General features: G+C 42.7%; 1 protein-coding gene across 1 annotated transcript; it reads right to left on the bottom strand.

The window, feature by feature from the left end:
* Positions 1-6248: 6248 nt before the first annotated feature.
* On the bottom strand, positions 6249-10447 carry pomgnt2 (protein O-linked mannose N-acetylglucosaminyltransferase 2 (beta 1,4-)). Its single transcript, XM_054621714.1, has one exon. The coding sequence runs from the start codon at positions 10277-10279 to the stop codon at positions 8477-8479; it is 1803 nt and encodes a 600-aa protein (XP_054477689.1). The 5' UTR covers positions 10280-10447; the 3' UTR covers positions 6249-8476.
* Between the last annotated feature and the right edge of the window lie 2487 nt (positions 10448-12934).

The following is a 12934-nucleotide window of genomic DNA, read 5'->3' as shown; positions in this document are numbered from 1 at the left end:
ATTGCAAAAAGCCAAGATGGCGCTAGCCAAATCGAGGTTTTAATTTTATAGCCTATGTGAGCTGTTGCCTTTTGGGAAAGTGTTTGTTTGGCGTTCGTACAGTGAAATACAGACGTGTTTGAAATGTTCCCCATTTTTTCATAATGAAAAGAGTTTAACAAAGTTTACAGTGACATGTTACCTCAGTCATCAGCGGGAGGACTGTGTTTGTCTTTGATACTTGATGGACACATGAAAGTGACAATAATTTCAACTTTTATTCTTAAACTGACTTAAAATGTAGATTCTGGTTGCCTTTAAAATAAATAAAGATAATAAGTAGTCCCTGTGACCCCCAATGTGAGCTCATGGCAGAGAGGATGTTTGCATTTAATCGTCTGGATGTTGTGTTGTGTTGGTGTAGCAGAGTTAAACAGGGGGACAGTGGGGGAGGGGCTTTAGTGTGGCTGTAAATCTTCATGCATCGCTACGCTCATCACTCAACTTTCAAATTTTAAAAGAAGCTAAACACTTGTCACCAAACAGTGTTTTATTTCTATTTGTTTCCATTTCTCTATCTACCAGCAGTCCGCAGGAAGCCTGCAGGGTCAGATGTCTGTTGTTATAAGCTGTCTAGAATCCACTCAAGCTCCATAAAAGCCAGATGAAAGGAGATTCGATTTAGTGATTCAGCAACCTCACTCGGAAAATGAACTACTCAAAGAAAATAAAAAAAAGAAAGAAATCCTCCCACGACCCCTGGGGGATTTAAAGTGTCTTTATGAATTACACACTATGTTGTATATTAAAATATGATCCCTTTTTTTGTTGGCACATAGCTGTTCTCCCCACAGTGAGTACTGACATTTTCTGTCTGTGTTTGTTTCTGTGTGCTATAATATTGGACAACGCCAAAGAATCCACAGCCTGTCACAGCTGCTCTTGTGTTAATACCAAAGCTAATAAAACACTGATGGAGGGTGGGTGGCTGATTTCATGTAATGATGATGAATCTACTCTGGGGAGTTGTTCAAATATTAAACGTCTGCAAAGGAAATGAGGAACATTTTCTTTTCCAGGCTCATGAAAACTAGCCGTAATTCTTGTTGGGTGTCAGATGAGATCGATTTAACCTCTTACCCACCACATGCAATATATGGCTGTTTTATGACCCTCATCAGACACACACACACACACACACACACATACACACAGTCCATTACACAACAGTCCGTCCCCCGGTGCTGCTGTGGGCTCCCTCTCCTCTTGCTCCGGGGAAGGCCACTGTCACTTAGCCTAGTGCTGCCGATCTGCACCTGTCAGGCGCCATCGTGTCTCTGTGGTTAAACTGGCAGAAAATAGCCACGAGAACAGAGTGCACCATGGGAACTGAAGAGAGGAGCTGGCCAGAGTCTCAGCTCTGACCGATGGCTCGCTGCTGTAATTACCTCTGGGCTGTGTGCTCTTTGACTAAATGTTGATCCATTATTTATATTGGGTTCTATCAGTGGTACTTCTACTTCACACACCTATCTTTGGTACTGGTATTGTACATCCCTTTTAATGGTGTTTGTATTTTACACCCGTATCAGTGTTACCTTTATTTTACACGCCTATTAGTGATACTTACCGTATTTTCCGCACTATAAGGCGCACTTAAAAGCCTTTAATTTTCTCAAAAACGACAGTGCGCCTTATAATCCGGAGCGCCTTATATATGGATTAATTCTGGTTGTGCTTACTGACCTCGAAGCGATGTTGTGTGGTACACGACGCTCTGTCAAAATGTTTTAGTACGACTTTGGTAAACTACAAAGCCGCACCGCAGCAGCATTACGGCTACCATAGACAGGAGTGTCGCGGAGTAATACATACTGTGCTTCACCATAATATTACAGTGTGGGTGTATAAGGACCCCAACATGGCTCCTGTCAAGAGACACGCTTACTACGCGGACTTCAAACTCAAGGCTGTCAGTCACGCAGTAGAACATGGGAATAGAGCAGCTGCGAGAGAATTCAACATTAATGAATCAATGGTAGGAAGTGGAGGAAGTTTGACTGACTGACTGTTTTGTTTCGCTTAATGCGCCTTAATTCGCATTATAGATAAATCGGTGGAGATCTGTTGAGGATATGAAAATAATCAACATTCATTGACTGCCTTATAACAGATGACTTAGAAATATGTTTTGATGACGGTGACATTCGTCGTCAATTTAAAATTATGCACAGGCCAACTGATGTTGAGGAAATTTTCCATGTGTTCCACAGATGTTAAGTGTCTTTGTTTAGGGCTTATGTCACGCCCTGTATACAGCTCATCTCTGGTCTTCTTACAGAGTGAGAAGTATCAGAGGCTTAAAAATAATGATGCCATTTTGAGGTTGATCCGTGTTCCTAGGTGGCACAGTGCTAGCCATTTATTTGTGTCCTCTAATTACCTACATGTCAGGCACTGTTACGAAAGTTAATGTTCAATTTCATGTGTCGATTTTTATCAGAAAATAGCATCATTATAGCCTTAACCAACCCTATGATGGGCTATCGGTTCACATCCAGGCTTGAAAGCATTGGCATGATAGCTTGCACCTATTTTAGTACAGTATTTTTGAGTATGTATTTTTAATGTGTCATATGTGTGTGTGTATGTTGGATGTGAGTGGACCATCTGAGTCCATAATAAAGATTTATATATAATGCGGAAAATACGGTATATTTTCCATTTTATGTAATTTCTACACCTTAGAGGTAAATCTTGTTCTTATAACTCTACTACATATGTCTGACAGCTTTAGTTACTTTACAGATTACAGTTTTTCATCTCCTTCCTGTCCAGTGAAAACCACGTATCTCGAAATGTGTCCATTTTGTTGGTGATAAACTGAAGTGATTTCACTTTTGTGTTGAAAAATTCTAAATTCTAAAAATCGGAAATTTGAAAGGGTAGTATTTTTACAGTGTAATTTTGCTACTTAAATAAAGGATCTGAATACTTCTAAAAAAGTTATATTAAAGTTGTACAAAACCAGAACAACAGTAAATGTGAATCCTGGCTCACCGTTTGCATGGCATCCATGCATAAGTGTGTGATTCTGCCCACTGTCACAGTTATCCGTGCTGGGGATTCTGCTGGGAAAGGTCAAGCCCATAGTGAACAAGAATAAGTGGTTAAGCAGAATTAATTAATAAATAATAATAAATGCTGATGGTGACTAAAACTGTTTCGCTCACACTACAGTTAAACGTTTCTTTCCTTATCCGGAGCTGTAAGGAGACACCACATGAGTGTTTCTTAAGGAAACTCTACTCAGAGACCTGACAATGCCTCAAGGAATGGCTCCTTCTGCGTGGGCTGAAGGCAGGAGAAAGATAATTTCCTTGTTTGGTGTGATTATGGATGTAGCACCCAGTTGGCTGGTAGTATCCAGTTTAGACTCAAAGTAAAAACTTGATTTTCAACCAGCTTTGTATCATCATAATGTGGGTAGTATATGCCAATAAACCAAGTTGAACTTCCCTCCATGTTCCCAGCAAGTTTACCAAGTGCCGGCAACGACCCAAGTGAATTCTGGGTCTTGTAGGTTTTCTACCTTTTGCTGGTTCCTAATGTTTTCCCCCAGTTTTTTCTATGGTGCCATACCACCTGGCCCCAGATTAGCAATTCGGTCAAATGATAAAACACAATCAATCCAATTATAAATCTGCAACATCAGCATGAATCTGAAATAGCTGCAGATTTTAAAATTAGATCTTGACACAGTGCCCATCAGCAGACCTAAAAACCCCTTTTTATGTTTGTTGATATTGACAATTTTTTTATTTAGTTAGCACAATTGAGTTGGGACTCATGGACCTAGGGCTATCAGGGCCCCTAGAGTTTCACATTTTGAACCAAATGTACCCCCTGCAGATAACCTTTGTGTATAAAGTGTACCTAAATTGCATTGCTTTTTGAATTGTTTAAAAATTTGGTTCAATGAATAGTTTGGGACAAACCCTTAATTTTATTTCTTGCCTTAAATTAGATGAGAACATTTATACCTTTGTACAGTAAATATGAGGCTACAGCAAACAGCTTGTTAGCTTAGCATAAAGACTGGGAGTGGGGGGGAAACAGCTAGTCTAGCTCTGTCCAAATGAAAAACAAAAACCAGAAAACATCTGGGGTTTTTGTATGGATTAAACAAACAATATATAATGTTGCCTTGTGAGCTTTAGAGGTGGTGTTATACAAATTTAGTTTACCTTAGACTAGTTATTTTTCCCTGCATCCACTCTTAGCTCTATGTTAGGCTAAGCTAACTAGCTGCTGTCTGCGCTACACACACATTACTGGTATCAATGTTCTCATCCAACTGTCAGCAGGAAAACAAATGCATGCATTTGCCAAAGTGTATCCTTTAGTACGCAATATACAGTGGGTACGGAAAGTATTCAGACCCCTTTAAATTTTTCACCCTTTGTTTCATTGCAGCCATTTGCTAAAATCGAAAAAGCACCTTTTCATTTTTTTCATAATTACACTCAGCAACCCATCTTGACAGAAAAAAACAGAAATGTAGTAAAAGTTTTTTGCAAATTTATTAAAAAAGAAAAACTGAAATATCACATGGTCATAAGTATTCAGACCTTTGCTCAGTATTGTAGAAACCCTTTTGAGCTGTTGTACTGCTGGGCATATACCCTGTTATCCTTCAATAAATGTCACATTTGTTTTAAGAAAGAAGTCTCTCTTGTTTTTCAACTGCAACAAGTTTCTCACACCTGGATTTGGGGATCCTCTGCCATTCTTCCTTGCAGATCCTCTCCAGTTCTGTCAGGTTGGATGGTGAACGTTGGTGGACAGCCATTTTCAGGTCTCTCCAGAGATGCTCAATTGGGTTTAGGTCAGGGCTCTGGCTGGGCCAGTCAAGAATGGTCACAGACTTGTTGAAGCCACTCCTTTGTTATTTTAGCTGTGTGCTTGGGTCATTGTCTTGTTGGAAGGTGAACCTTGCCCAGTCTGAGGTCCTGAGCACTCTGGAGGAGGTTTTCTTCCAGGATATCTCTGTACTTCATCTGCCGCATTCATCTTTCCTTCAATTGCAACCAGTCGTCCTGTCCCTGCAGCTGAAAAACACCCCCATAGCATGATGCTGCCACCACCATGTTTCACTGTTGGGATTGTATTGGGCAGGTGATGAGCAGTGCCTGGTTTTCTCCACACATACCGCTTAGAATTAACGCCAAAAAGTTCAATCTTGGTCTCATCAGACCAGAGAATCTTATTTCTCATAGTTTGGGAGTCCTCCATGTGTTTTTTGGCAAACTCTATGCAGGCTTTCATATGTCTTGCACTGAGGAGAGGCTTCCGTTGGGCCACTCTGCCATAAAGCCCCGACTGGTGGAGGGCTGCAGTGATAGTTGACTTTGTGGAACTTTCTCCCATCTCCCTACTGCATCTCTGGAGCTCAGCCACAGTGATCTTTGGGTTCTTCTTTACCTCTCTCACCAAGGCTCTTCTCCCACGATTGCTCAGTTTGGCTGGACGGCCAGGTCTAGGAAGAGTTCTGGTCATCCCATACTTCTTCCATTTAAGGATTATGGAGGCCACTGTGCTCTTAGGAACCTTGAGTGCTGCAGAAATTCTTTTGTAACCTTGGCCAGATCTGTGCCTTGCCACAATTCTGTCTCTGAGCTCCTTGGGCAGTTCCTTCGACCTCATGATTCTCATTTGTTCTGACATGCACTGTGAGCTGTAAGGTCTTATATAGACAGGTGTGTGCCTTTCCTAATCAAGTCCAATCAGTTTAATTAAACACAGCTGGACTCCAATGAAGGAGTAGAACCATCTCAAGGAGGATCAGAAGAAATGGACAGCATGTGAGTTAAATATGAGTGTCACAGCAAAGGGTCTGAATACTTATGACCATGTGATATTTCAGTTTTTCTTTTTTAATAAATTTGCAAAAATTTCTACATTTCTGTTTTTTTCTGTCAAGATGGGTTGCTGAGTGTACATTAATGCGAGAAAAAAAATGAACTTTTTCGATTTTAGCAAATGGCTGCAATGAAACAAAGAGTGAAAAATTTAAAGGGGTCTGAATACTTTCCGTACCCACTGTATATATATGTATACACTTTTGAAACCCTATTGTTAGAAATATCCTGGGCTGTATTTACATGGACAGTCATCTTAAACGGAAACCTCTGACAAATTTTACCATTCAGATTTTTTTTTTATTAAGCCCTCTTAGTGATCAATATAGGATCTTGGGTTAAGCACTGTTACAATTGAAGTAATGATAAAAACTGCTGAAACAAAACAGATACTGTAAGAAATAAGCTTCTTTATTCAATCACAGTTACTGAAAAAGAAACAAACTATTTGCTAAAGTAGAAAACAGGGACTTGTACTCTCTCATTTCATTTAGCACATACAGTATCACGTCTCCACTGAGGAGGGACAGAGCAACACACAAATCTAAACAACAATACAAACACACACATGTCTAATCCATCACATCCTGCACACACAACAATGGCTTAAAATAATCTCTTAAACATGCATTGGCAAACAGAACTGCATTTGAGAACATCAGAAAAAAAAAATATCACGGAAGGGAAAAACTGAGAAAAAAGGATTGAAAATCTAAGGTAAAGGATATGATCTTCAAATACGGCAATGTGATGTTTAGAGGATTGCTTGATAGCAACACATCCTCACTCCCAACTCGTCACATACTGAAGATTGGTCAACACCACTTCCCGTAGGTTTGAAACCCACCGGGTACTGCGTTAGTGACATTTGTCAACTAACGCAGCGGGTAGTTCGCTAGGCTCAACACGTGGTTAACGTGGTGAATTCTAACAGAACAACTTGGTAAAGTTTGGGGGAAAAAATAATTGTTTGGGTTATTAATAACTACGGTAAGTATGTTATGCATACATAAGTCAACACTGACTTTTGGTTTCACAAGGGACACGAACATTGGTCTGCCATAGATGGACGCGTAGGGCCACTGACCAAGCTGCCATATTTGAGGAGTTGGGAGTGAGAACACGTGAGTTATTAAGTTCAAGAAAAAGTAAAAAACATCTCCGTAATAATGGCACAATATCACAATATATTGGTGGCAGTGATTTGTTTAACGTTCATTTCCATAAACCATCTCTCGCTACAGCTCTACTACCACAAACTAACACCTCCAATTCATGTTTCTCAAATAAAAAATGTAACACATTTTTGCAGTCTAGCTACCAACAAGCAGCACTTCATTAGAAACGGTACAAAATACAACTTCAACAGCCACCTTTTGATGTCAGTTGGTTGTTTTAAACTAAAGTTCAACATTCTTCTTAACAGCTACAAAAACCTTTGAGGAAAGTAAAGACAAACACAGCTGGGAATTTCCTTTGAATTAATAGTTTTACACAAGTCAGTGGAATCCTAGGCAGCAACATACCTTATTATCTTAATGAAACTGCCGTGTAATCTGACCGTCCAGCAGCATACTGCTACTCCACTAATTATAGCCTGGCGTAATGGATTCACTGTCCACAGAAATTATAATTATTACTGTAGTAATTAGTGCCCATTAGAGAAAAATCATGTATATATGCAGTAAAACGGATGTGAATTATTTGTGGCTTGACACTGTGGAAACAAACACTTGTGTGTTGTTATATTTATAACATCTAAGGTGACAATTTAAAGACAGCACTGTTTAAAAACAGGGTCTTTTCCCACAAAATGCTCCATACAATGAAATGACACGTCTTTGCTTTCAGGGTCAAAAACATTGATTTCAGTGGAATTCATGTGAAACCTTGCTTGACACTTGTTTTACTCAAATCCTTCATAATGTCTTTAAGGACAAGTTTTCAGCAAACATTAGAAGTATGGGACACGAATAAGTAATATGGCATGAATGACGGAAGATGTTGCTTTGGTTTTTGGCTAGGTTCTGCAAATGACGGTGTATGTAATTAAACAACTGGTAGGTGAACTCAGCCACACAGGTATCAAGCACACAGTCGACATTGGACAAGTCAGAAAAAATCCTGCTATTCTAAAATCCTTCTTGCTCTCCACAGAAAAGCTATATTGCATACTGTAAAAGTTAAAGAACCAGTGTTTGGACTAATACTAAAAAAACATGTTATATATCGTTTGCACATAAATAAATCTTCTGATTTGTTTTTCGGTAGAGACGTGGTTAAGCACTTTCTTTCTCTCATGGGTACAATATACTTTCCATTCATTAAGTTCTGACCCTGTGGTTTAAGTTTTTTGAAGTTCATCTGTATGCTGTCTGTGCTGGCCAGGGAACATTACTGTGCAAGAGCTCAGCATCCTGCTCTAGGATGTAAAGGTATCCCATATAACATTTGCCAACTCCCCACTGGACAAGGTGTAATCAAACACTCCACTCTTCTAATGTGAGTGTCTGGAACAAGCACGACTCAACCTTTTATGTTTAACTGCAACACAACAAACTGGCTAAATGTTTGCACTAGGTCCTGCACGTAAGAACGTCTGCAAAGGGGCCCAGGAGATTCTTGTTGAAGATACACCTGACCCACACCAGATAGGTGGTGAAGGGCTTGATGTTCTCTGAAAACGTGTAGTTCTGCTGGGGGAGGATATAAGGCATGTAGGTGTTCTCTCCCTGCTCCTGGATCCACACCTCGTACTTCACCTCTCTCACCTTCAAGTATTTCAGATTCCACGGGATCTGCCAGGAGACTGTGAGTTTTGCCTCGTTGGTGGTTTGCACCGAGGTCTGACACTGGGGTTCCCTGACCCGGCCTGGGTGGACTGTGCTGGCCGGCTTTGTCTTCTTCACGCTTGGCTTTGTCCTCATGCCCTCTTGAATGGCTTCCAGGAAGGAAGGGATGTCCACCAAAGTGTCCTGGTAGATCCGGAAGAGCCACTCTGGGTTGCGGCAGCACAGGTGCCTTGGGACGTCTCTGCTGGCCAGTATTCGCTCTTGCTCCTCCTTCTCCAAGTGAGCGATGCCCCCTTCCTCCCAGGTTCTGTCTGGATGGGTGATGGTGTTCTCCTCCATAGTGTTCCTCCAGGAGATGTAGTGTAGGTCCATGCCTGGAAGGGTGGCGAGGGTTTTGTACGGGGTGTACTGCTCTGGGTTCACAGCAAAGGGGAACAGCTCCACCACAGCAGCTCCTCTGGGGAGGAAGAGTGAGGTGATGAGCTGAGCGCCATGCATACTGACCAACACGGAAGCGCCGCTGATCACCTGGACGATACTGGGGAAAGACTGTTCCTCTAGGGACACTGTCACCACTCTCATCTGGAACTCCTGGGCCAGCGCCATGATCAGCTCCGCTTCATTCAGTATCAGCCTTGTTGTGGAGCGACTGAACACGACAACGTAATCATCCCTTCTCTCTTTCTCATCTTCGGTACTCCCTCCATCCTTCTCCACCTCATCCACCCTTGTGATGTTCATTTTCTCCATCAGAGCCCTCGCGAACTGTCGGATCTCATTTCCTGAGACCAACATGTTGGCCTTGGGCCCCTGTGGTTGAACAAAGCCGTACTGGTACCAGGTGGTCATCTTGGACAGACCAACGTAGGATTTAGTGAAACACATGAGCTTGCCAAAGTTCCTAAGCTGCTCTTTGAGCAGTGGCTGCTTGCTGCTAAGAAGTCGGTAGAGGTCAAAGTGTGGGCCTTCGCCCCAGCCCTCCATAAAAACCAAACGCGCCTCATCATCTAAGTCCGAATACTGTTTCATAGTGTAGAAAGCTGGGATCAGGTCATCGTGGAACACGTGCATTAGGTTGTCTGGATTAAACCGGTTTAGGATCAGTGTCACATCCGGTACAAACACAGGTTTAGGCATAAACTTTAAAGCAGCAGCCGGGAGCTCTAAAAAGTTGAAGTACTGGGTGTTGTGATCCTCTACAGAGGACAAGTCCAACAGGGCAGGTTGAAAGCGCCTCGACCCCAGGTTTGGCAACATGACAGAGGAATTGGAGTGGAAGAACACAAACTCTTCTGCCTCAGAACAGTAGCAGAGGTAGTCAAAGCGGCAGACACGGTCGGTGTGCATCTTGCCGGTGCAGACCATGCGGGTGCCGTGTTCCTGAAGGGCCTGCAGGGCAACGTGGTAGTCGATGCGGGCCTGTGAGAGCTCCTGGGACTGCCGTGTCATGTGCAGCTCATCCTCCAGCAGGGCGGCGTGTTCGCTCAGCTTGGAATACTTCCAGAGCAGAGCTGCGACCACGGAGACCAGCAGCCCGTTAAGGAGCGCGCCCATGCTCATCCTGCAGCCTGCCACCGAAGCCCGCATCACTGCTGCCGCGGACCCGCCTCCCGACTCCAGCTGGCCTCCGACCTCAGTGGGAGGTGACGAGACATCCGCAACCGGACAACAACTTGGGAAAGGAAAAAGAGGAGGAGAGACAGGGTGAACACAGGGGGAGAGAGGGAGAATAGAGCAAGGTAGGTGAGGAGAAAGCAAGGACTGGAAAAGAAGAAATGACAGAAGGTTAAGAACAAACTAATCATAAACACAATCTAAAAAACACAACATAAAGGCATGATTAACAGTGCAGTTGACACCAAAGAGCACTGATATAATTAACAAATCAATAGTCAAGCCTATAATTCGGAAGTGCTCTCGTCACGTAGGCGAAACAATACAGCGGAGCATGAGAGCAGGTTTAAGCTTCACTGTTGGGAATAGTGGTTGCTTACCTCAGCGAACAAATGAGACATTTTCCTAACCTTACATCCCCGTTACCCTCCCTGGATATGTCAAGACAAATTACACTGTGAGAAGGCACAGGGGAAAAAAACAAGAGCATTGCTCTCAACTCTCCTCATCTGCATACTGAGGGAACAAGTGAGTCATTGAGGGACTCTAAATCAAACCGGTAACAGTTAACGGCCAGCAGCTGCCTGCAAGCGCGAGGCAAGTGGCATGCTAAATACCCGTCTGAGCGCTAGCTTAACCAACCTGCAGAGAGTAATTACTTTGCCATTTTATTTATCACTACTCCGAGCGCATCAGATGTATACTCGTATCAACTATGGATGGTCCCATACCTATTTTTTTTCCCCTTTCCGATATCTGAATTTGTATCGGCAGATGATGAGTACTGATCCCATAGCACTGCGTTCAAAACAGAAAAAGTTAAAGAGGTCATAATTCCCTCTCTTATATTCATTTTATATTGCTGTGAAAACATCTCCTTTAAAACAACCATATTTATTCAAGTTTCCTGCCCAAAAACTTAATTTTACAAGATTACATTTATGATATACCTTAATGAAAACCTCCGTTAGCATTAGCTGTTAGCTGCCTTATTTAGCCAAGCAGGGCTGTGCTGCCCATCGTCTTGCTAACAGCTAATCTTAACCAGCTCTTCTCCTGAATATTTCAACATTGATTTGTTGCTCACAGTGAAGCATTATTAGGGAGAAAATAGGGTACACAAGAGTGTTTAACCACAGATGTTTGGTACTAGTTATGCACATGTTGAGTACCGATCAGGCAACGGATCACACGTGTTGTTGTTGTTCCTGTATAGCTTAAATGAGCTGATTAATTATACGATAACATAATATAAGATCCGGTGCACGCTCCAGCATTTAGGCTGTATTGGAGGCATTTCAGATAATGGTATCGGCATCAGGAAATACTAATATCAACATGCTCCAACACGCAGCTGAGGAGAGGGAAATGGACGACCTCAAGTCTGTGATTTGGTATGAGATCCAATACGTGACAAAATAGGATTTAGAGACGCACCCTTTACCTCTCTGTAGCTGGCCTTATGGCAGACTAAACCAAATCAGGTCAAACTAAACCAAGACAGGAGTCTAGGTGAACACACATCCAGCACAGATTCATTCAAGTAGACATGAACAACAGGCTGACACAAGCCTAAACTGGCAACACATCCATCAACTCGTTTTCATCTGTCTGACTCTCTCTTAGGTCAATTGTATTCCACAAATCACTCATCTGACTTTTTCCTAATGATCCCTTTTAAAGTGTACACTGTTCGTACTCCGGTTACTGCCCTGGTTGTTTTTTTGCACCTCAGTTGCTTCGTGTCCTTCCCCTCTTTTCTCTCTTTCCGCTCCTCCTCCGGTTTCTTGCGTGCTGCTGCCTCCGTTCTGCAGGAGCAGAGCAGAGTCCCTGGGCTATTTCTGACATCCCAACAAGTACAATATGTGGCTGGCAACAGGGTCACTCTTTGTGATGAAACGCAGAGAGTGCACACGGGCACAATGCTGCACAATTCATAATGCATACAATTGAAAAGACACAATCTTAAAAACGCATTAAAAGATGGTAAGTCTTACTGCAGAACACTGGAATATCCAACTACCTATTGTCTACTTTAGGTTGAAAGCATCAGGGCAGTTATCAAATTCTGCTCTTTACATCTTTAACCACTTTTCGTCATGAAGGTCATGAAGCCTGCCAAGAAAAGATGTGTCTACACTTCCATTAAAAATCACATACTGAGCCTGATAAAGCTCTGTGTTATTTCCCATGACAAAATGTCATGGGCAGTGGACGTGAATATATACTGCAGTGTCGCCTCGATGCTGACTCGGCAGCCGAAATGAGGTGAAATGAAGTGTGAAGAGGAGGCTGCTCGTGAGGCTAACATTAGGGCAGTCTTTCCTGCATGCTCCTTCAGACCACGAGGACACAAGGGCAGGACGAGGCTCACGGCGTCAGCAGTGCACGCCGGGCTCCCACAGGGGGGGACGCGTGCCGATGCCCTCTGCCATTTGCCCCCTGAGACGAGAAACCAAAAGCCTTGAAAATGTCAAAGCCCCCGAAAGACACCACGGCGCGCACGCCACACTGCTCATTTGCATCGGCACGTTTTAACCGGCTACAAACAGAGAGCTGTTCTCTGGTTCTGGTTCTAGTTATTTAAAACAAGCCTAAAACACGAGAGCGTCCCTGAATCTGTGTGGC

This window comes from Anoplopoma fimbria, chromosome 20 (genome assembly GCF_027596085.1).
Source record: "Anoplopoma fimbria isolate UVic2021 breed Golden Eagle Sablefish chromosome 20, Afim_UVic_2022, whole genome shotgun sequence".
In the NCBI taxonomy this organism is placed as follows: Eukaryota; Metazoa; Chordata; class Actinopteri; order Perciformes; family Anoplopomatidae; genus Anoplopoma; species Anoplopoma fimbria.
This window is presented reverse-complemented; position numbering and strand designations above follow the sequence as displayed.